The sequence below is a fragment of the Gavia stellata genome, chromosome Z (assembly GCF_030936135.1).
Source record: "Gavia stellata isolate bGavSte3 chromosome Z, bGavSte3.hap2, whole genome shotgun sequence".
Classification (NCBI taxonomy): domain Eukaryota; kingdom Metazoa; phylum Chordata; class Aves; order Gaviiformes; family Gaviidae; genus Gavia; species Gavia stellata.
Window position 1 is genome coordinate 58,465,406 of NC_082637.1, and position 25,190 is coordinate 58,490,595.

The 25,190-nt window shown below is 48.4% G+C and overlaps 1 protein-coding gene across 1 annotated transcript; it reads right to left on the reverse strand.

The window, feature by feature from the left end:
* On the reverse strand, window positions 1-24,493 carry SLC49A3 (solute carrier family 49 member 3). Its single transcript, XM_059833980.1, has 10 exons — window positions 24,365-24,493; window positions 14,861-15,019; window positions 13,714-13,933; window positions 7,685-7,761; window positions 7,430-7,567; window positions 6,719-6,835; window positions 4,958-5,110; window positions 2,924-3,081; window positions 1,741-1,853; window positions 1-281 (listed from the first exon to the last, which is right to left on the reverse strand). Exons 1-10 carry the CDS (start codon window positions 24,491-24,493, stop codon window positions 127-129), a joined length of 1,419 nt encoding a protein of 472 aa, XP_059689963.1. The 3' UTR covers window positions 1-126.
* Between the last annotated feature and the right edge of the window lie 697 nt (window positions 24,494-25,190).

Here is a 25,190-nt window from a genome sequence, read left to right on the forward strand (position 1 = left end):
CCTTGCTTGTTGTGCAACAGGACCTGGATATCCCAGTGTGCCAGCTAAGCATTTGCAGTCGTGGTCCCTGCCCACAGGCCTGAGTCCTTCCCTTACTGGGGCCTTGGCATCCCCTTTTTGGCCTGGTTAGGCTTCAGGAACATCTGCTGTTGCTGCATCTTCTGCCTTGACCAAATCACCACTGTTTGTCTCAGCATGGAGCCGCTTGTAGTCAGTGTGGAAGAAGATGACGTAGAAACAGGCCATAGCACTGCAGAGGCCAGCCAGTACCAGTACCGGAGCTGCAAGGAAGATACACTTTTAGACAGTGAATTCACAACTCCCCACGGGTGCAGAAGTCTAGAGGTCAGGTCCCCAAGCAACTGCACAGTCTGGGTGATCTCCTCCCAAAGGCTACCCCTGAGGACAGTGTGCAGCTAACAGTGGGGCAATACCAGTTTGGTAACAGCCAAACCTTGTCTCACGTGACACTGGCATAGGAAGAGGATTTGATTGAAATGCAGGTGGCTTCCAGGACTCTTGTCCTGCATGACCCCACAGGTTGGAGGTCTTACACTGGTGCACATAGAGTGTCTGTGGGAGTGTGTGTGTTTCTGTGTACGTTTACATGTTGGAGGTGGTGAAGAAAGTTACAAGAAAGACAGAATCAGAACACTTGAGCTTCATAAGAGAACAGGTCCACACAGGTAGTGCTTCTTGTTATATCATCCAAGAGCAAAGTATAGGAAAGGTTCACTAAGGATAAACTTTAATCAAAGAAAAATTTCTGTTGAAAGAACCTTTTCTGAAGAAAAAAAAAAAGTAAATCTAAAAGGCTATGCAACAAGGCCTGGAAGTAGTTAACATTCTCATTCCAGCAGTGTCTCAAATAAACACCTCCATCCCTTTCTCCATAGATGTTCTTGCATGTATCATACCATGAAATGAGTAGGAATGGGTACCTAATCATGAGATCCAGCTCTGATCTGATGAGATGGAGAGTTGCGGGCTTTCAGACATGAAGCAGACAAATTGCTTTTGGGGTGCAGTTATTGTGAAGCCTTGTTCCCTGATGGCTAGTGGAGCTTGTTCTGGGGAGTTTCTGCTTAGCCAAGCAGGATATATTTAAAAGGTGTTTGCCAGACTTTGTGTTATGGTGTGTCCACAGGACTTGGTGTCTGTATTACATAAATATGAACCAGCTGAGAGATCAAGACCACGGTCTAGCCTGCAGTGAAAAAGCATCTGTGCTCCTGTTCATCTCAGTTGCTGTCTCTTCTTCTGACCAGTTAGGAAAGGAAGGGAAATGTGGAGTAAGTCAGAACAAAGCTGTACCAGCATGTTACAAACCCAGGCAGCTGTGTGTTCAGAAGCAAGGGAAGCAGCTTTCAGTCAATGCATTTGTAGTTTTGGCCTCCCACACTGCAAAGCAGCACAGGCTGTGCTATGTGGACAGTGTCTTCTCCCCAGAACAGCTGCTTTCTAGCTTGGTGAAGCTCAGGTCTCTGCAGCATGGCCGTAAGAGAAATTTTAACCCAGTGCCAGCAGCAGCATTCATGGCACCTTAGAGGTCTTCCCATTTCAATCTTGCAGGTCTGGTTTAGCAGGAGCAGCAAGGAGTGCAGATTGGGAAAGGTGGCTAAGAGGTATGCTACAACAGGAATCAGTCTTGCAGGCTCCCTTACAGTGAGACCTGGAGGAGGGGGGTGGTACATGGAGTGCAACTGAGTGTCCAGCATCATTTCCCAAGGACATACTTACTTGTCCAGTCCAGGGCTCCACCCTGGTCAAGGGCGCAGGTGGAGGATGGATCCTCAGAAACACGCACGGTGAGGGCTTGTAGCAGAATCATTAAAATCACACCTTCAACCTGGCTGTGGGGAGAAGCCAACATGCAGTCATGGCACCTCCCCAGTTTATCAGTGCTGCAGACAAGCCCAGCTTCGCCAGCAGTAAGAAAGTGAGAGCCCTTTCTGGAGCAGGGTCCTTCTGGCAGAGAAAGCTACTGCTGGCTTCCTCTGGCTGAGGTGCTTGGTTAATAGACCGTGGCTCACAGGGGTGTGCAGATTAGCCTTTCAGAACATCCCCAGGCACAGGGCCAGCATGGCAGGACCACTATATACTCCCTCTGGAGGTGGGCAGGTGTTGAACTACAGCTGTCACGAAGCTGAGGCTTAGTCACTGGTCAGAGACTTGGAAATACCTCTCACTGCAGGGTTGAGGATGGGAAAAAGTCAGGCTATGACTTCAGCCTCCTCCTCATTCATAGCTGTCTGGCAGCAGCAACAAAGTCCACAACCAGTGGGAGACAACAGCCTTCAAAGGCGGTGTCTAATGCCCCTCTTTGACTGATGGTTCTTGCTGCTGCTGCAGCTTCACCTGACACACACACATGGCACCAGGCCACATATATCACTGCTTAGGGCCCCAGCAAGTCATTCCTGCTGCAGTCCAGTGCCAGCCCTAGGTATGTAAATTGATCACGGGAAGGACTGTCACTGCCCCATCTGTTGTGACCAGCTGCCCTGTGAGTGATGAGCCCCATCTCCCTCAGCAGAGCGCTGAGGCCTGACAAGTCCCTGTACTGCCGTGGGGATGGGTGCCCCTCTCAGGCATACAGCCCCCATCTGCTTCAAAGGCAGGTGATGCTGGGCATGGTTAAATCCCACTTTGTGCCAAGCAAGGGAGACCTTCATCTTCCTTCTTGCTTCTCTTGCACCAATTCCACATACTCCTCCTTGCTTTAAAACCTTCAGTTCTTCATCTCTGTGGGTCAGCCAGCCAGCTCCCCGCTTGCTATGGTCTTGTGCACGGATGCTAGAGAGAAGTTCAGCAGGATGGCTAGCACTGATGTCCATGCTTTTCTCTATCTGCACCCACACCCCTCTGTGTGTGTGTTTGAACCCAAGCTCAGCTGTCAATTGGATTTAACCTGCCTGCTTACCTTGCAACAAAAATCAGGCCTGTAGATGTGCCCTCTCCCACGGGGTAGGAGCACTCCACAGCCAGCTCCATGGCGATGGGGTAGATGGCAAAACCAAAGAAACCAAAGAGCGAGCTGGTGATCGCCAGCGTGACGGCCTGATGTCTGAACCGAGAAGTCTGCAGGCAGAAAAGCAACATGAGTCTCAGTGGCAGCACTGCTGTGCAGAAAGTCTCTGAACCCATAACCTGCAGGAAGTCCCAAGGGCTCACTGTTCTCACCAGTACCTTCCCTACCTGTTCCTGAAACCTCTCTTTTACCTCCAAACCTCTAGAGTCAACAAAAGGCTACATGATGGAGATTTATCTGTTTAGTTTAAGCAAGGGCAGAGAGGATCAGCAGAATTACCTGGAAAGCATTGGTGTGGTCGTATTACTGTGACGACTTCCTGGTCAGTAACTTACCAGGAGTGTGCTCAGCATATCTCCAGCACCAGGTGAAACACACACCTTCCTCCCAATACAAGCTAACATTTCAGAAGTAGTGTTACATCGGGTTACATGTGAGAATTCACCGGGTTGCTCCAGCTCATTGATAAGCAAAACTATTCCTCAGTTGCTGCAGCTCAGTGATAAGGAAAACAATTCCTTATCATGTCAGACTCATGTTTGTACCATTGGGGTTTTACCACACAAACAAAGCCTACAAAACAAACAAAGAACCATCTGATACATTCACAAACCCTGGAGATTAATTTAGTGCCTAGAACAGCCTTGTCCCTAACTCTGGACGAAAGAGTATGGCCTTGTCCAGCCAATGCTAGTAAAGTCAAGGGCATAAACCCTGCAACCACAGTGCTGGTACCTCCTTCCTTAACCATGTAATAAATTCCCACAGAGGAACATGAGGTGTCTGTCCTGGCATGGCTGCAGCAGGACTGGCCCAGCAAAACTGGTAAAGTCAAGAAAAACTCTTGTGTGTCTGGAATCCGAGCTCAAAGCGTCAAGGCAGCAAGCAAATTTGAATAGGTGTTTTTCATTTTACTACTTTGAACTACTACTTTATCTGTATGGGATGAAGAGGACGGAGGGAAGAGGAGGAGGGAAAGTTCCACTTGTTGCTACTGACACAGCCTCTTGCCTACTCTGTGCTTTATCTGAGCCCAGGCATACTGACTTGTACTCAGAGCACGCCTCCAACGAATGCCAGAGTACTAAAGAGGGAAATGCAAGCTCTGCTTTAGGCACCTTTTCCTACACTGAGAAAGGCGTTGCATTTGTCTCTTCAAAGTGGAGGTAACATCACCAGGATCTTGGCCCAGGGGGAGGTATGATTACGCTGTATTGAAAGTCTGGATTTTTCAACACACAGGAGAAATGCACAGCACAAGCCTGTTGGGAAAGCAGAGACCTGCACCAGTCTGGGTCCTCTGCAGTGCTAGGAGTCGTGTGCCTCATGCTTAGGTTCCTGCTGGATGATGGCTCCGTTGGCAATGACTACACTTGAGTGCCATACTTGCAGTCCAGCCCCATGGGTGTAAAGTCTCCAGGTTTTGCATCCCTCTCCTGGCTGGATTCAGGTGTTCCCCTTTTCTGCATCTCCCTTGTCTTGTCCTCCTCGAGGAACTGCAGAACTAGGCACATAACTAGGTCCTTTCTGCTAATCTTACACTCCTGGCAGCCGCCACTGTTAAACGCAGGTGTTGGGAAAACTATGGCATTCTTGTTCATTTTTGCAAGATGGTTATTTAGCAATTCCATTTCTTTTTGGAAAGAATGGTCTCAGGACCAGTAAACAAACATGGTGATCCAATGTAAGGAAGTAAAATTATGCCAGTTTTTTTATATCCTGAAGCAGTCTCAGGCTCCACAGTGACTGTGAAATCCTTGGTAAAGGGTTTTTCTTTAAATTCCTAGCCCAGAGAGATAATCCCAAAGCGTAACACATGGCTTAATAAATGCTATGACATCAAATGACCTTGGTTTGAGTTGATGATTTATTGGATGGCAACAGAACTAAGCCCACAGGTATAGTGCAATGCAACGGAGAACTCACCACTGCGAACACGATGCTGGCAAGTGCACTCAGACAGAAACAAATCTTGGTGGACTCTATGAACTTCCTTGTCCGGTCAACATACAGGCCTAGCAGGAAAGCACCCAACAAACCACACACTGTAAACAGTGCACCATTCAGGCCAGCAAATTCCTGGAGGGAAGAAGAACAAGTAACTGAGCAACTAGAGCAGTTAGGAAAGAGGTTTTAATGTCACTGACCCATCTGCCTACTGCGTCACTTACTGAGGTAGGAAAAGCTTCCCTGCCTGTTGCAATAGCCGAGGCCTCCCGAGGGCTCTGAGCAGCAAATAACAGGGCCCAGGTGCTGCTACAAGTGTGTGGCGACAGCAGGGTCGCAGCACTCCCAAGGTCTCAATGGATGACAAGTCTCTGCACACAGGGCAAGGGAGGCTGGGAGCAGAGCAGCAGCAGTTCCCTGGCATTAAATGCTCCAGCCCGGGCATGAGACTGTTCTTGGCTCTTCCGGGTCAATCAAGTGCCTTGTCCACACTCATGGTAACAGGTCCAACTGCCTTGGGATCTGCTCCTGTTTATAATCATGCTCCTGACCCTTTTCTTACCAGGGAGCTCCTCTGACATAATGCCTTCCACAAAGCTGGCAGCCCCAAAGCATGTTGGATGAGACAGCATTGCTTGGCTGTAGCAAGATGGTCTAATTAGAGAGGCAGTGAGTTAGGATAGGGTACATGCTCTGTTGCCTGCAGTGACTATCTTTGCTTGTCCCGCTCCTTCAGCTCCGTAAGAATTCAAATGCAGACAACAATCCTGAAAGCAGGGAAGCTTTAACAAACTTAGGTAAACATTTTTGGGAGCCTCAGGGCAGACTGGAAGGAAAGGGTATCTGGAATAGCTTCTGTGGGCTAAAAGGCCAGGGCAAGCCAGTCACACACAGACAAAAGCATCATGATGCACAGAAAGCGAGGCTACAAAGTTTAAAAGGTTTCCAGTTAAAAGCCAATGGAGTGTGCAGATGTGACCTGGCTGTGGAACACTGAGCCAGGTATCAGACCTGGAAGTTGAGAAGCAGTGAGCAGAGACCAGACATGTAGACGTCCATACATAACAGCTGGAAAGGTGTTTTAAGAGGACCTCCATGGGGATACAAGCAGAGGACTGAAGTGTTGCCTGTCTGAGGGGAGATGCAGTAACTGGGGCAGAACCTTTCTATTGCAGGGAGAGAGCAGGAGGAACCAGCTGTGCACACACTGTGCTCAAGTGTAAAAGCAGCAGCTAGCCAGTGTCATGGGAAGGATGGGAAAACAGCTGTCACAGTACCTGTGACCTCCTCTGCTGCCCTGGCTTCATGTAAGACTGTGCTAACAGGAAAAGGCACTTCTATCAGTCTGCGTTCAGCTTCACCCTAGGGCCTGCCTGGGCCCCATCCTACTCTGGGGAAGGTGTCAGAAGGTTGCATAGACATCAGTGCTCTTGAGTGTCTCAGAAAAAACACAATACTCTTTTTTCTTAAAAAGTGTTTGAGGAGTAAAGGTTTTTCATTTGCAAATGGGAGCCTGGCCATGGGCAGTAATGAAAATGCAGATCACCCATCATACTGAGATTGACTGTGCTCTGGATTAATGTACTGCTTAATCTATATTAGATAATGTGAGCAAATAAGATATGAGACAGTACGCATATTCAACTGTCTTAATTTTGCTCTGAGTCCCTTATCAGGGAAAATAATTTTGATTGTATCATAGATGATGTGGACAATGGGGAGGAAAGGAGGAAGACTCACATTTGAATACCCCTTTTCACAAAGGATCTGTTCTAGAAGAGCTGAAAAGCAGGTGAACATCCCAATTCCTCCTCCAAAGCACACTGCCAGGATGATGTACGGCTTGTTTCTCAGGAGCTAGAGAAAGAAGTTAACGTATCATTTAAACAAGTGGAGAGGGAAAAAAGACCTGGCTGTGACAGTAGACTTGAGGGTCAGTGGCACAGTAGCCTTGAGGGTCAATGGCTCTGACCCCTCAGTTGGAAATGCTGACAGGGCAACCCTGTGATCATTAGAGGAGTTTGGGTCTCTCCTGTCAGTTCAGCCAGAGGACAAGTTAAGATGGTGACCATGTAGGGAGGAAGGATCTCTTCAGCACCCAAATTCTTCATTCACTTCGCCACGTGCTGTCCTACCTGTTACCACATCTGATCAGAAGGCTCAGGTTGTATGGTCCTCTTGGATGAGCCCAGGTGTGCCGTTTGAGCTAGCTGAACAGCAGCCAGCCCACAGCTGAACGGTCAGATAGCGTCTCTTGCAGCTTTGCTGTGAGCAGTTTCCACTCCCTGAGGAAGGAAGGGATCCTGGTCTCCTTCAGGGGGCATTCCATGGTGGGTTTGGTGGACTGGAGTTCAGAGTCTGCTTTGTCAGCAGATTTCCCAGCATATCCCTGTCTGGCAGGGCTGCATCCCTCATTCCAGCACTGGTCTCTCTCTGTGCTACAGCACTTACCATTTTGAGCCCCATGAGGAATGGCTGGGAGGTGGAGTTAGTGGCACTGGCTGAAGGAGGCGTTGGAGGAACCTTCTCGTGAATCCCCACAGTTGCTAGAGCACAGCCTGTTACTGCTGGGATGGCATAAATACCCAGCTACACAACACAAAGTAAAAACATGTTACCAGTCTTTCCAGCTCCACTGCCTCCAAATAAATAAATCAGCTGGACCCCAATCAGCCCAGCTGGCTGATTAAAGTAGTTTTCATTTACCATCAATGGGATGTGTTTTCCTTCAGGAACTAGTGCAGGTGATAGCACGTTTGCTATGAGAATACCCAAGGGATTGGCTGGAGGGAAACAAAACAGAGACACTTTTTTCATGTAAGCAGTCAGAATCATGAGTCCATCCCTACTGCCAGTCAGCACCAGAGCTGCAGTGTGCAGCAGAGCAATGAGTAAGGACAAAACAAGGCATCTACAGGGAGAAACGAGGAGGGGAACATTCAGAGAAATTGACTGAGTGGTCTTACTGTTGCCACATCTATTCCCTCACCCCCATGAACTCCATTCTATAAACCCATTTCACTACAACCCCTAACTCCTGTAAACTGGTTTTCATCTATGAATTACAGTGTCCTCACCCTCACAAGGCTGCCTCAGTAAATGCTAAGCTGAAGGGACAAAATGAAGACGGACAAATCCATGTCATCTGTCCTGATGTTATATAGCAGCAGGACCAAATAGAGGTGCTTTCCCTTCTTTACTCCCCCTATGCCATTAGGCATGTATACATATGGATAAGATGCCCCTGAGCCTTCTCAAGGGTGAACAGTCCCAGTTCTCTCAGCCTTGGCTGGCATGACAGATGCTCCATTCCCTTAATTGTCTTAGTGGCTCTTAACTGGACTTACACTAATATGTCCATGTCCTTTTTGTACCAAGGAGCCTACAACTGGACACAGCTCTTCAGATGTGGACAGGGGACCTCCCTCAAGCTGCTGGCAATGCTCTTCCCAATGGTCACCAGGATGCCATTGGTCTTCTTTGCCAAAAGGGCATGAAAAGCAGGAAAGCCTTATGACAGCTCTCTAATGTGACACTAGGTCATTCCTGACACCTTTCAAGCCAATATATTTTCTCAGTAAAATCCAAGCTGGCATACAAGTTGATCTCTGCTACCAACTACAAAAACCACAGGGCAGAAGAGAATCTTGGACACTTGTCTGTACAGGAATAGGGAGTTGCATTGTTATGGGGCTAGAGCTGAGCTGTGTGTGAAGGAGCACTCCTGGGACTCAGCTTGGGAACATCCAAAATTGCAGGAGACAATTTTTTAACTTTAAGGCAATGTTCTGCACATAGTCAATTTAAGTTGATTTTCTACTAGTGTGCAGGGATGGGGTTAGGAAAGCCAAAGCCAGCCTGGAATTGAGTCTGGTGAGAGATGTGAAGGGCGACAAGAATGGCTTCTACGAGTACAATTAGCAGCAAAAGGAAGGTTAGGGAAAATGTGGGCCTGCTGCTGGATGGGGTGGAGACTTGGCGCAAAGGACATGGAAAAGGCCAAGGTATTCAATGCATTCTTCACCTCAGTCTTTACTGGTCAGACCAGCCTTCAGCCCTGAGACCAGAGGTAAAATCTGGAGCAACAAAGATTTACTGTCAGTGGAGGACTAGGTTACGGAATGTTAAATAGACCAGACATACACAAGTCCATGGGACTTACGGGATGCACCAATGATTGCTGAGGGAGCAGGCTGATTTCATTGCAAGGCCGTTCTTTGTTATCTTTAAAAGGTCATGGCAATTCCAAGAGGCTCCTGAGGACTGGAAGAGAGCGAATGTCACTCACATCTTCAAGAAGGGCAAGAAGGAGAATCCAGCGAACTCCAGGCCTTTCGGTCTCACTTTGATCCCTGGAAAGGTGGTGGAACAACTAATCCTGGACACCATTTCCAGGCACATGAAGGACAAGGTGAACAGGAGTAGTCAGCAAAGAAGAAATGCTTAACCAACCTAATAGCTTTGTACAGTGAGATGACTGGCTGGGTGGCTGAGCAGTGGATGTTTTTTATCTCAACTTTACTGAGGCTGTTGAGACTGTCTCCCATAACAAGCTGACGAAGTACTGGCTAGATAAGTGGACAGTGAGATGAAAGTCAATCAATCAGCTGGGCCCAGAGGATTATCATCACTGGCATGAAGTCCAGCTGGAGGCCAGTCACTAGTGGTGCACGCCAGGGGGCGATACCGAGGCCAATACAGTTTAACCTTAATGAAAAACTTGGATGATAAGGCAGAATGCACCCACAGCCAGTTTGCAGGTGATGCGACACCGGGAGGAGTGGCTGATAGAAGTGATGGCTATGCTGCCGTTCAGAGGAACCTCAACAGGCTGGAGAAATGGGCAGAGGGGAACCTTGTGAAGTTCAACAAGAGGAAATGTAAAGTCCTGCTCCTGGGGAGGAATAACCCCATCCACCAGTACACACTGGGTCTGACCAACTGGAAAGCAGCTCTGTAGAGAAGAACCTGGTGTGGGGGGGTAGGGGTCCTGGTGGACACCAACTTTACCGTGAGCCAGCAACACAACCTCATGATAAAGAAGGCCATGAGCATCCTGGGCTGCATTAGGCAGTGTTGTCAGGGGGAGGTGGTCTTTCCCCTCTACTCAGCACTAGTGAGGCCACATCTGGAGTATTGTGTCCAGTTCTGGGCTCCCCAGTATGATGGAGACATGGACTTACTGGTCCAGCAAAGGGCCAAAAAGACTATTAAGGAACTGGAGCTTCTGCCATGTGAGGAGAGACTGAGAGAGCTGGGACCGATCAGCCTGGAGAAGCTGCTAGAAAGCAGTTTTGCAGAGAAGGACATGGGGTCCTGGTGGACTGCAAGTTGACCATGAGCCAGCAATGCACCCTTGCAGAAGGGTGTCAACAGCATCCTGGGCTGCATTAGGAAGAACATTGCCAGCAGGTGGAAGGCAGTGATCCTTCACCTCTGCTCAGCCCTGGTGAGAAACATCTGGAGTGCCGAGTCCAGTGCCGGGCTCCTCAATACAAGAATGACACACAGTTAATGGAGCAAGTCCAGTCAAGGGGCAAAGACATGATTAAGGGACCAGAGCATCTCTCATACATAAAGAGGCTGGGAGAGCTTGGAGTGTTCAGCCTGGAGAAAAGAACCTTGATCAGAGGTTATAAAGAAGAGGGAACCAGACTTTTCTCAGTGGTGCCCAGTGACAGGATAAGAGGCAACGGGCACAAACTGTAACACAGGAAGCTCTGTCTCAACATAAACTTTTTTACTGTGACAGTGATTGAACACTGAAACAAGTTGCTCAGATAAGTTGCAAGACCTCCATCCTTGGAGGTAGTTAAAACCTGACTAGACACGACCCTGGGCAACCTGCTCTAGCCAACCCTGCTTGAGCAGGGCGCTAGACAAGATGATCCCAAGAGGTGCCTTCCAACCTTGTCTGTTCTATGATTCTGCTGAGGCATCATCATTAATAGTGCTATAACACACAACAACCATAGCATTTCTGCTCTGTACCTGGGAAAGTACTAGCTTATGATCCTGGTGAAATGTTACCTGCTTCTAAGTACACGGACACAAACAACAGTTTCCAAGGAGATGGATTAAAGCTCCTCTGTTGGGGTAAAAAGCATCTGGGCATTGTAGGGGACTGCCTGAAAACTACTGGCAGGTGTTTCCATGAACTATTGGCATGCTGAAGCAGTTTCAGAAGGTATGGGTGAGAGGTGAAAATGTCAGCATTGGGCTAAGTTTGAAAAGACTAAGTGAGACTATCTGAGTAATTACAGATTTTCAGCCATGTTGTCTTCCTGGAAAGAGAAATTGTATGACCCTAGACTAAGAATGGAAAGGAGATCACTGGAATTCATCAACTGTCCATTGGTCCAGGGGTCCTGGTGGATTAGCTTGCAGTACTCTACAATGGGGCTGTGTGTTTTGTGGACAGAGATGCTGATGCACTAAAACTCTGCAGGGTGCAGAAAATGACATGCTGACAGACCACAGTAAATGAAGAATCCCATGGATGCAGCAGAGGCCACTTCAGTCTTTCTTCTCCTGACACAGGAGAATTTTTCATGGTCTTCACAGGGGATAGGTTCTTGGTGCTGCACTGCTTCTCTGTAAGTAAGTCTCTGTAAGTGACGGGGAGGACCGAGATATGATAAGAGCACAGCTGAGTCACAGTGATTTCAGCTGCTCAGCAGGATCCTGGGTGCAGGGTCCATTTCTGTCTGCACACAAGCACAGGAAAGCCTACCCAAAGGCACTAACAGAAACTGTGGGGAATCTGACAGGAGGCTGTAGGGCCAGTTTCTATGTGCAGAACTGATACTGACAGTACAGCAATGCTGAGTGCTGCTCTGGCATTAATGCAGGAAATGGGTATTGATAAACTGGAGTAAGCTGAGAGAAAAAGCTCATATGAGTACAGGCAGACATGGAGACACATGGGAAGAAGCAAAGGGAAATGTGTCTGTAAAGTGACTGGTTTGGAGCCATTCAGTCTTTCTAGACAAAGGAGAGAAAAGGTGACTCTGTGCATAACTACCTGACAAACAGGTGCAACAAGACTGAATAGCTCGGGGATAAGGAGCCCTGAGACGAGAAGTAACGTGTAGACATTTGCCAGTAAGGTAATTAACAATTAACCACTGGAGTAAATGACTGGGGCTGTGGCAGATGCTCCTTCTAGGCAATATTTAAAGTTTCTTGAAATGAAATCCTTATTTTGTACAGCAGACAATAATGGGTGTAACCAGACATTACTAATGGAAGCCCTCTACCCAGCAATATGCAGATGTCCCAGCAGATAATAATCACAGCCCATTCAGTCCTCACACTGATATCTCAACATGCCAGAGTTTGAACAGCTTCAGATCTTGGCTTTCCACTGTTCCTTGCTCTTCAGTTTTATTCTTTCCCGTAGTTAGATCCACTTGGTCCTGTAAGGACTGAGGACACTATGTGAAAGAAATGCTCTTTGGTGGCTCTGGCTGCTCTCTTAACTTAAAAAGAGCAAGTTGTCTGCAGACTGGGGTCCTTCAGGGCAGTGAAGGACTGAGTGCCCAGTGGTAACAGAGCTCATTCTCCAGCAGGGAAGGTGAAGGTCTGTCTCAGCCCTGGGAAACAAGGTGAGCCATCAGGTCCATCCTATTCTAGGGAAAGCAGTGCAAAAAGAATTTATTTGTTTTGACACCATAAATCCATTCTTGCTAAACAACAGTGCCCGTGCCCTGGATTTGCAGCAGCATTGGGAAAGCTATATAGGGGTGCTCCTACATGGCCCTTTTCCTCATGCCTACCTCTTCCCCACAACTCCAAGGCAGTGGGGAGGGAAGGTGGCTGTTGGCTGTTTTGATGGACAGGTAGGTGGGACTTGCCCACACATGTAGGTACTGTGAGATTTTTCCAGCTGGAGCCAGCCCAGTTTCTGGGGCACCTCTCAAGTCCTTGGAGAAAGGAGAAAGAGATTTCTTCTGGCTGCTGGGGAAAATGTCACATGGAGGGAGGAAACAGGTCTGCCAAATGCAGTATCATGTCTCTTGCAGGGCCCAAAGGAGCCAAGAGAGGAATGAGATTAGAGCAAGGGTATCTGGTGCCTCTCCTCAGTTTCCCAGCTTCCGGGCACTTTGCAAGGCAGATGTGGTTTCTCCGTGAGTAGTCCTACTGCATTAAGCACCCCCAGTGTATTAGTTTGGCCAGCTGAGTATATTTTATCTGTGTGTACATACATACCAATTGAGAATACATGCCCAGCTTTGCTACTGAATGAACTGGTGGACAAGATTGCTGCAGCAGCCTCACCTCTATCTGGTTATAGAATTTGACAGCTGTGACCACTGGCATCACGTGCAATTTGGACACCTTCCTAATAAGCTTCAGAATTAAGGCCACTACAGACTTTAGATTTAGTAATACTGAGGGCTGTCTCTAACCTCTATGATATTTAGGCAAAGATGATCACCTCGTCATGGCAGAGAGGAAGAAGGTTGGGAGCCTAGGTGGCTTACTTTGAAGTTTGCACCCAAATGTGGCTAAGGCCCACTTCTTGCTCCCCAGCATGGAAATGCCTGCCTGTCTTGCGGGGCCTTGAAGGCACTGGTTTATTGCACATGGCTATGAGACTCTCAGGCAGAGTTGTATTTGCAGGACCAAATGGCTGTAGTACAGAGGGTTTCCTCTGGCTGCTGCCTCTGAAAGGCAAACAAATGCTAGCAAGTTCTGGGAGGCAGCAATATTAGTTTGCAGCTATCACTTACACATTGATGCAATCATATTTGCTGTTGCTCTCTGGTGATCTGGGAACCATAGTGCTGCCAGTTTTGTTGGTGAGAAGATGATAAGGGGCTGTGCCAGTGCACAGAGGCATTGCCCAAAAAACAGGTACCAGTAACTCCGGGAACCCAAGCTCAGGAACTTCAGGACGCTGAATATCCGGATGATGCTACCTGTCATGTTCAGCCATGCGCTCAGGATCACCTGCAGCAAGCAGAAACATCCAGGGGTTGTGTGCTGAAGCCTGAAGGGCAGAACTGAATGCAATTGAGTAGCATGAGCAGGGGCTCAGATGCACTACAGGAGACACTGGCTGTTAGTATTCACCGCATGGCAAGTGGCCTGCGGACCACGCCCACCCCTTTGGGCCACTGCAAGATGCTCCTGATCCAACAGTGAGTTACCTGTCTCCTCAGGGAGCAAGGAGGCTGTCCTGGCCCTACATGAGAACTACACCACAATGTAGCTTACGCAAGACAGCAGACACTGTCATGGAATTGATAAGAAATCCAAAGGTCACTAATTACACTCTGTTTGCAATTTGCGCCATCACCCATATTTTGCTGTGACAATCCAAAGATCATGGCAATGAGTCATCCAGCATATGGATCCTGCAAATGCTCTTCTATACCACTAGCATGCTAGTGTTTCAGTGGCACATTCCACAACACTCTTGCTTCTGGGAAGACTGTGTAGAGATCCCAAGCTGGATAACGTAGACCAAACTTTGAGTTGATAGGTGTCCCTTGCTTGCACCCTGCCCTGCTGCTCCTTAAACTGGCCCTGCAAACAAAATAGCTGTCTTAACACTTTTCCATAGCAAACCCTACCCAACTACAGCAAGCTCTTCACAGAGTCAGCTCACAGCATCTGTCCTTGTCAGTTGGCTAAGACAACAAAAACTGAAGCAAGAAAAGGCAAGTAGGGATGCAACATTATTCTGACTTTTCCTACTGCTCCCCGCCTCAGAGGTGATGTGACAGGTATTAGTGAACTAGGACGGAGCTTTCAACATGCTCATCCTCTGCAGCATTTGGCAAGACACACTCATAGTATGCATGTTAGTGCTTTGTGCAGCTACTGCTATCTCTAGGTGAAATGCCCTCAGGGAAACAGAACAGTTCAACTCACAGCACATCTGAGGCCCACGCTGTCGAGAACCCATGTTGCCACCAGACCAAATGGGATCGAGATGAGGAGGTACACGATTGAGAGCCAGTTGACCACCTCCAGGGAAATGTGGAAGTAGGCAGCTGTCTTATCAGCCACAGGAGCAAACGTCAGCCACAGCTGCAGAGTAGAAAGCAAAGATGGATAAGCATGAACACCTCTACCAGAACAGAAATTCAGCATCCCCTCAACCTGAGTTGTGAAGAGGCTCACTATCTTAGTTGCTCCTTGAAATTAGGATGTTAAGGCTGGTAATAAAAATTCAAACCCCTTGTCTGCAGTTACTCATGCTAGGACTATTTTACCACTGATATCATCATTATCTTGGCCCAGAGCACCCCATCCATTTCATTACCTCATCCCCAATCCCCTAGTCCTGCTGCTGGGAGCTGGCAGAAGCAGTGGCCAGTACCTTCTGCCCCCAGGTTGAACATGTTGGATCCTGATGTACTTACTTACCTGATGTAAGCCACAAGCAATCCTTCTATGTTAACATAAACAAAACAGAGGCTGCCATCGCCTCTCTACAACCAAGAGCCTCTTAAACTCAGCCTGGTATTTATGGTTGCATTGGTAACCCCTGGATGTGGCCTTGTAAGAATAATTTTGCTATGGATCAGGCAAGAGACACATTATTCCATGCTGTCCTACACACACTCAACGGTTAGGAAAGGGCCTAGAAATGTGCATTATTCAATATATCGTAACACATAATAGGGAAATGCAAGAGGTAATTTAATAACTATCCACCTTTTCCTTCCAGTGCCATATCTGAAAATATTTCCCTAAACCTTTTTTTAGGCACTGGTTTCATAAGGTTGCTGTCTGCTTCTGGTTGCTTCTGGGAATGACAAGGCCTGCTTTGATCCTTAAATCAGGTCCTGAGATCATGCCCACAAGAAAGAAATGAGGGTACTACCCCAAATTTAAGGATATTTCTGTGGATTCTTTGTGGAGATACCCTCTCTGGTGCTTTTCAAAGAGGCTGGCCTAATCTGAGAACAGGTTTCAATAACGTGGATGTAAGCTACTCCACTGTTAGAATATGATCTTGCAGCTGCTGAATACTCAAGATTATAAAGTTTGCAGAAATGTGAACAAAAACTTCAGCTATAGCTTCCTACAAAAGAACTCCAGCCACTGTCTCTTTCCAGGTACCCCCCTCTGCCATCACAAGTATCCTCTTCATAGCCTGCATCCTGCAGACAGCACCAGCTGCAGCACTAATGTGTAACTGAAAAAGGGCTTGGGTAAGCTCAGAGGAAGGTGTGTCCCTACACTCTGCTACTTGTTATTTCCAGTGTTCCTGTTTAATTCTTACTTGCTAGAGACCACAAAAACTACCACATTAAATGGAAGCAGAAGGGGAGATGGGCTTTTCTTCTTTTTCAGTGTCCCTGTGTGAGCATAACCACATGCAAATCATTCTTTAGCTAAACTTTTCTCCTAGCAGGGATGCAACGAGTAAATGACAGTAACAAAGAAGTTTTGAGTGTATTATCAGTGTCCTAGCAAGGACTCCTCGCATCAGCCTGTTCCTCTTCTCTGAAAGGAGCTGACATGCCAAATCTCCTGCATTCAACACGAGGTTCACATTGCCATGATGGGCCCAGACACACCCACGTGGGATCAGTTAAAGGTGTGGCAGGGGGTGGATTTAGTGTTTACTCAGCTTCTACAATCAGGTGGATGAAGATGCTAGGTGCTGAAGGAAATTGTACTCTTGTTAGACGACAAGGAGGCTATTCCAGGTCCCTGGGAGACTTGCAGCAGACTTCTAACAAAATGAACTTTTTAAAGTGGAATGATGTTACCATCTTGTCTCAGGAAATTTCACCCACCTTTGTTTTTCCAGAACTGATCTCCATCAGATTGAGATGGGAATTTAAATGTTTAATGCTAATGTAATTGTTTAAATTTTACAAGCATCACTAAGGCATAAGCATTAGTTTGATTATGGGATGCTAAACTGCTGCTAAACAAAACCCAGCTGTGTATTTCCAGGAACAGCAATTCTCAGTTCCTCACTGCCTTCCAGATGGGGGTGGGGGTGGTGAAACACTGTACCGGGAAATAGTGTAATTAGAGAGATGATACATTTTGTAAGCCAGCTTCAGGTACATTTTCACCCCTCCTGTTCCTCCACACAAGGTGCTCACCCATGCGTGACATCATTAGAAGAATGATGCCACAAGCCAGAGCACAGCATTTTGTGTTCAGTGGCTGTATACATCTAGGCAAGCTGGGATCAAGCACTCTGGCATGTTTCCATTAGACCTAGTAAACCCATTCCTTGCTGAAAACCAAGCATTTGGGTTGCCCTGTATTTCTAACCTGAGCAAGAGCTCCAGTTCTAGTGTATGTATGTAAGAGCACAGAAGGTGGGAAGTTGCAGCCTGTCCAAGCCTGAGTTTGTTCTTCAAAATAGGAAGTGGGTTTCTTTATGGGTCTGGAGAGAAAAAGTATGTTTCTGCCTCCATTCAGGCAGGGGTTGTTTACCATGTGTTGCTCTAACAGAGAAATTAAGAACTAGGCAATGGAGCTCAAGGTGTAGCTGTGGTCAAAGTGGCTGCCAAACACCCCTGCAACGAAGAGATGGCACTGTGGGATTTAGCCAACATAGGGAAATTGCCATGCTAAGCAAGTGAGTATGTCACCTTCTGCTTTTGGTTTTCCCAGCTATGATTACTTCATCCACAGTAGTTAGCAAGCTGTTCTGCTGGGAGCTAGAGCCCTTACCCTACATGTTATTTTTGAAACTCCACACTACCAAGGCTGACACTTATGCAGGGACTGCCCTGATAAACATCCCCTCAGGCAGAACAGGGTGAGGATGACACAGTTCTTTCCTGGTGAGGTCTAAGCCCTGTAACCTCTAAAGACACAGAATAGAGACTGAGAAAGATTCCTCTCTCCTCCACTCCCCAAGGGCCATTGTCTTAACTCAGCTTTGGCACACCAAAAACAGTATCAAAGGTCTCCACTGCAGATCATGGTGACAGATGCCGGAGGAGAGATAATGGGTTGGGTTATAGGATGTCAGCCCCCAAAAGCTGGTTGCTCCTGGGACAGATAAAGGAAGGAGAAACAGACAGACATCTCTGTTGTTTCAGGGTTGTCTACACGCTTGTTCAGTCCCTGCACAAGCCTCACTTTGTGGAAACACGCCCTTGCAGTCTGGGTAAGCTGCACTCAGATCCATTGCCTGTGTAGCCACAGAGTCCTAGATCCTCAGTGTGAGGTGCAGAAGGCTTCAAAGGGAGTCTGTGTTACACACTGCACTGCTCCATCCATGTCCACACGCGCTTCTCTGAAGGCAGCTCAATGGATGTCACAACAGCAGAACTGAGAGAGTTCAGCCTCACGTCAGTGTCTCACAATTCCCCTTCACCCACTATGGCTTATGTCCCTTCTGAGCCCTGTCCGGGCTACAATTAACCAAAACCATTTAGCAAACTTTGACAAAATTCCAGCTTGGCACCTCACATATCAGAAATGCCTTGTCTCTGAGGCTTCAAATGCACCCAGCTCAGAGTCCCACACCCTGACTGCTCAACAACTACCTTGTGCAGTCCCCACAGCAGAATGCAGCTGGGCTGCTTAATGAGTTGGTGTGGGCAACATTGGAGGTCAGCAGGAGTCCCCTCTCTGGGACATTGCATAGTTAGGTCAAGTCATTTACACTGAAGCTCACACAGGGCCACTCAAGCACAGGGACTCACACAGAATCACAGAATCACTACGGTTGGAAAAGACCTGTAAGATCATCAAGTCCAACCATCAACCAACACCACCATGCCCATTAAACCATGTCCCACAATGCCACGTCCACACGCTCCTTGAACACCTCCAGTGAGGATGACTCCACCACTTCCCTGGGCAGCTTATTCCAGTGTTTCACCACTCTCTCAGTAAATAAATTTTTCCTAATATCCAGCCTGAACCACCCCTGCCGCAACTTGAGGCCATTTCCTCTTGTCCTGAACATCAAAGACTCTTGCCTTTGAACATCAAACTACCACAATGGGTTTGTGAGTCCAACCCCCTAATACTTGGCAAAACTCACTTCCCAGCATTATCTCACAGATTTTGCATTGTTTGTTGTCAAATGACAGGTACTGCTGTAGTATAATCCAGTATCATTGGCCATGGTCATTCATACTGTAGACAATAGTATTTGATTCTTTAGCATTTGGGATGGACTTTTCCCTTCAGATAGACATCTACCAGGATGTTGAAATAGCCACAGTAATAACATACACCATTTCTTCTCCAAATGCAGGAATTCTAGTTCCCATACTCTTCTTATCTTCTGAGCTCAAGCCTTAGAAGCATGTTCATCTCACTGTGATTTCTGAGTTTAGAGACAGCAAAAGCTCCAGTGTGTGCTAGTCTGGGCAGGAAGTCATACCTTGGCACACACTCTTCACTATAAAAACTTGTACTCTGCACAGTGGGCACAGCAACTGATAGAGAGGACAGAAGGTCCCCTTAAGATCCACGAGCCTGTTCTGGCTTGCATTGTAGCACAGCTGCAGGTTCCACTGCTTTCAGCATGCAGCTGGCTGATTGTGTAGCCATGCCCCATCACTACAAGAAAAGGACAGAGGTATTTTCCACCCAGAGTCTATTTATATCCTCAATTACAGGAGAGGCCCCTCCACACCTCCTTTAACAATGGAGCATGTGGGACCACCAGGGAAAGCAAGTGCACTGAAACTCAAATCATCTGACTAGTACTGATGTTGGAGGGGTACGGGCTCCACTTTCAGCTCTCTCTCCCTTTACTTTAACTTTCTTCTAGCTGACATTTTGTTTTCTCTTCTCCTGCTCTTCCCAGAGACTGCCGGCTCCCTTCCCCATTAATTACAGGCCTGCTTGGGCACTCCTGTAACCAAGAACAAGTTACAGCTCTTCTCATCCTGCTCCCATTTCTAAGCTTTGTTGTTGCTCTTTCTGATATCCTTGTAAATCCTTAACTGATTCTCAGACATGGATGCAGCTCTCTTCCTTCCAGAATCAGCCCAAACCCTCTAGCTTTCCTCCCTCCCACTTCTGCAGGAGGTTACTGGTAGGCTGTGAGGCACCACTTCTCTGTCTGCAGTGGTAGCAAGGTGATGGCTGAAGGCAGGACTCCATGCAGACTACACTTCGGTAAGCAATAGGTGTGAGTTGCACAAGGCTGCAAAAATAAACACAGCCCTAGGATTTTTGGATCTCAAAGGGCAGTAATGATATATTGATGCATCACATGTATAGCCAGGTGCAGCCCTGCCAGAAGCAGTACCAAAAATGCTGTTTTTCAAGAAAGGCAAGCTGTTAACCAATGTCTACCCTCCTTACCAACAAACCAAGGTTCTAAAAGTGAAAAGCAAAATCATTTGCAGAATGGCAAGCGAATGCAATCAGGCAGGGTGGAAATTAAGCCATTTTGCCATGTCAATGGTGGTATCAGATAGCAAAGCCTGCCACATGGAGTGCTCTTCACTCTCTGGCATACTGTATAGCTGTGCACAGTGTAGCAATGCCCCTGTAATACCTTTTATGTACAGCTTAAAAAGGAGGAGCCAAGGGGGACAACTTACATGAAACGGGACCGTCTGCTTTGTAACAGGCACAGGCACAGTTCACCAATCCCCAGACAGGCATTGCCAGCAGCAAGTCTCCCAGCCCCAGCATGCTCTTTCCCACATACCCAGCCACTGCTTTGAAAGTGATGTAGGATGTCTTTCTGAAACACACAGGCTGCCTCCTCCTCCCCTGGGACCAGGCTATGAAGCTCTTACCCCAAGGTCAAAAGGGCCACACAGTCCAGAAGCAAACAGCCCCTGGTCTCAACTGAAGGCACCCATGCTGACACAACAGCCTCGAAGTAATGACAGAGGTGTGATCTTCAGAAAGGTCAGATCCCTGCCTAGATGTCACTTTTATCCTCTACAGCTCTTAGGAGGACTAGCAGGACACAACAGCCAGGCAACAAGCAGTTCTGTGTACAGGCATATCTACAGGGGCACTGCTGGAGCAGACAGGTGTGGGCGAGGAGCGTGTGCACCCTGTCCTGGAGCATGCCAGTCTCCACTTGTGCAGCTCTCCTTCCTCTCCCAAGTACACTAAGCGGTGGTGGAAGTCTTCCAGGCTGGTGAGTCAGGAACCACCCAGCCAAGTGTGAGCCAGCTCCAAACCTCTGGTCCCCTCCTCCTCCCCAGCTTGCTCACGCTGACAAGCACAGAACTGGGCAGGAAACACTCTCGGTTTCATTCTTCTGTGCATTTCTCTGTCCCCAGCACTAAGGCAAGAAAAAGTTCCTTCTGTCCCACCTGTTCAGCTTCACAGGAAGGAGGCAACAAGGAAGGAGGTATTTGCCTCAGTAGTTTACTGCTACAGCAGCTGTCAGCACACCATAAATACTCTTAAACATTAAGTCTTCAGATTAAAAAACCCACACACTCAAAACCACAGCATCAGTCTGACAAAACAAATCTGGGGAGCAACCGCAGGCATAATTATGTCGCCCCTCACCAGGAGTGCTGCAAGAGACAGCTGGGGAGAAATCATCTAAGGTTAGCTGTGGCAAGAACAGCCTCTCTGCCCAGGACTTCAGACAGCAAGTAAATTATACTAATGTCTACTTATGGCCTTCTTATGATAATGCAAGGATTTCTTACACTACATTGTCAGCTAGGAATTTCCAGAATAGCTGTATTTAGGAAAAGAGAAACAATCCCTGGTAAAATAGTACCCACTTTGTTCAGCAGGGAAAGACAGAGGCTTTTAAACTCAGGTCAATAATAGAGATTCAAGTAAGGGGCTATTTATCGTTGGTGTAAAACCCTCCCTTATATCATATTTACCCCACTGTGCTCTGGTTGAAGAACAGATTTCACACGATGATGTGGAGCAGGAGGAAGTAGGGAAGAGTGCCCCTTTAATGACCACATGGTCTGGCCTGACTTTGCTCAATCACAATCCTAAAACAGACTGAACTAAGAAATACTTCTTTCTTAGCCTGCTCTTGCTGCACGACCGAGCGTACTTTCCTGCAGTTTGGTTGCTCCTACCTTGTCTTCCTGACACTGACACTCTCTCCCTCTCAGGATTGCCTCCTGTCTGCCACTGTTAGTGACACTGAAGGCCACTAATAGAAAGCTGCACGTGTGCATGGGTAAGAGTGGCATCGTCCTGGAAGTTTGGTCCAGAACATGAGGCGATCTGTTCTTTCCAAGTCAGACAATTCAAAAGTCATGTGTCCTCACTATACACATTTTGCAGAGAGCCTGACACAGGAATACATAGAACAAAGTGCTGCATGCAACATCTGCACGGGAATTGAGGACACATCTTAACTTGCAAGGCAATTTTCACACTACAGAACTGGTAAGTTCACCTTGCCACCTGGAACTTTTAAACACCAACCAACCACTTTGATTTCATGGCCTTTCATCCACTCCCTCCATTTTAATGTGATTTTTATCAGGAACATTTAGGAGAAACTTTAGCGTAAGGAAATGTTTGGTTGCAACTTTATATGTCAGTATACCTGCCATTCCAGACCTTTGCAGTGGCTTAGAAACAGTATTTCCATCTAGGATTAAGCACCCAGTTTTGAAGTAGTGAAGTTCTGGATTAAGTTCATAATAATGCTGTGGACAGTCAGGAAGTTGGCAAGAGATCAAGCAGACAGACAACAGTACAATCTTTCAGGGCTACAAAGTTTTTGGCAACATGACTCAGGACACAGTTATACTTGCAGAGGCATTGAAAGGACCTTTTTAAGTAAACCTCCAGTTTCACTGTTAAGGTTTCAGCAAAGTCAAAGTTTGACAAGACATCCTGGGAAGGTTTTTGTACAGCTTCCTTCACGCATGCTGTCACTGTCCACTTCTAGCAGGCTGGATTTTTTCCTGCTACATGATGTTCTTGTGCTGTGCCAATTTAACTGCAAGCAAGCAGCAGGGCTTCAAGTTGCTTTTCTGCAGGACACTTTTTTACACTCTTAAAGGACACACTCATTTTCCCTTGAGAAGGCTCATTCATTTTTTGTTTTCCATATACAGCCAAATTCTTACCATGTTTTTTCATTTCTCTACTCGAGCACTTTTGCATCATGGAATACCTACTCCTCCTTCCCAGCATTTCAATGTTTGCAGATTGCAGTGCCTGATCTTGGCTGCCAGACAGCCTGCATCTGCAGCATGGTAATCCTCAAACAGATGAATAATTCTACATCATTCTGATAATTATCAACAATGTCCTCAATGACTTGTTGAGCAAGGATTCCGGCTTCCATCTTGCATACTAGGACTTGGTAAGGGGAAACTTTATGTGTTTATCTTGATAATTACTGAACTTAGTTTTAATCTGTTCAACAGGTAGGGCGTGATCTGGCATCCCTTTTTTTCAGGTCTTTCAGAATAAAGTACCTGTAGGCAGTAAGTTCACATGTGTTTAGTGCAGAATCACTCCTATACTATTCTGTATGTGCAACAGATCCCAAAAGGAAACCTACTTGCTCCTTTTTCTGACCAGACAAATCTGCTGTCATAGGCCAGCAAAAAAGCAGAGCTAACTCCTGCTCCTCTACCCATGGCATTTCAACACTGTTCTCCTGTTCTTAGGTTTGAAACACATGACCCTCACAAACGCTGAATACTTTCTATTCCTCCCCATGGCCTACGAAGTGGACTCGGCAGCAATCTCAGCAGTGGTCCAGAGTACATTTTGCTCCATCCCACTCTGGCCCGATGCTGCTGCAGTACTTCCTGCTGTGATCTTTTAGATCACACACACCCTCCCGCCCCATCCTGCCCTTCCCCCACCACCACCCTTCTATGCCCGGATCCCACGGGTCAGAAAGAGAGGTGTGCAGGCCGAAGTCGTAACCAGAGAAACAAAGTTCAAGCGGAAAAGCCGCTTGTTCGGTCCCTAAGGCAAGGCCAGGCTCAGGCTTCTCTGCGCTATGCGAGTACAACCGAGTCCCGGTGCTCCAAGGATGAGGGGGTGGATGTGAGACAGAGAACTGGGGCAGAGCCCTGAAGATTGCCTGGCTGCTTCTAGGAAGAGATAGGAGGTGGTTTTGGCGCAGGCGAGCCCTGTCACCCCCTCCTCCCTCGGCAGCAGCAGCAGCCACAGTTGCTCTCCAGAGCTCCGGCACAGTTAGGCAGGAGAGAGGGCTGTTTGCCCTGCCTGCTCTGCGCCTCCTCCCGCGCTCACGGCTGCTCGGACACCCCGAAGCTGCCGGCAGCCGCCCCTTTCCCTCCCCGGCGCGGGGCCGCCTTCGCCCCTCCGGAGGAGCGTCCCCGCCGCCCGGCGCGGTCGCAGCTCGCACCCCTTCCCCAGGCTGAGGGGCTCTGCCAGCCGCGCAGCGGGAGCGGCTCCCCGCGGCGGGGAGGGTGCGCGGGGAGGGCGGGGGAAGCCGGGCGGCCGGCGGCTCTCCGCCGGCTCGTGCCACCCCCGCGCCGCACTCACCATGGCGTTGGAGCAGTTCAGCAGGCACACGGCGGCCAGCAGGAACCACCGCCGCCGGTACGTCTTGAACTGGGCCAGCCGCCCCAGGCCGCGCTCCCCCAGCAGGCTCGCCACCTCGGCACCCTCCATCGCCGCTCGGCACGGCACGGCACGGCTCGGCACGGCGCTGCCCCGCCCGGCCCCGCCCCGCCGCGCCCGCCGGCCTCCCCGGGGCGGCCCCGGCCGAGCCACCGCCTGCCGCCCGGCACGGTGCGGGCGCGCCTTGCGGAGCCGCGCCAAGCCGAGCGATAGCCGTTCCCTGCGGGTGCTGGGCCCGGCCCGGAGCTGGCTGCCGGTGCCCGGGGAGCCGGGTTTGCCCTGTGGTGCCTGGCAGAGAGGAAAAGCCCGGTGCTCCGAAACGTGACTGCTAAGGTGCTCCGCGGAGGAAACCCCTCTCTTTCCCCGTGTGTCGTTAAAACAGCGACAACGGCAACAACATCATAATGCCGCTAGTAGCTCCGCGCTATCCTAAGAGTCACCGTTAACTCTTTCCTGGGGGTAGCGCCAGAGCGGCAGCTTCTGTGCTTGGGGGTGCAGGTGGCAGCAGGAGGGAGAAGCCTTGTGGAAGCAGCTCTGTCCCAGGGTGATCGCTTGCTGGAGTAGCAAAAGGATTAGAGGAGAATAAAGGGACGATGTTAAGACCTATAGGGGTCTGTCAGCCGCAGGATATACCGTTTGGTTATGGTTTTATATGACTGATTATGCGGCAGACAGCAGTAGCTTCTTCCTCCAATGCAGAGACACCCACACATCTACTCAAAAACTCACCAAGGGAAAAAGCCAAGAG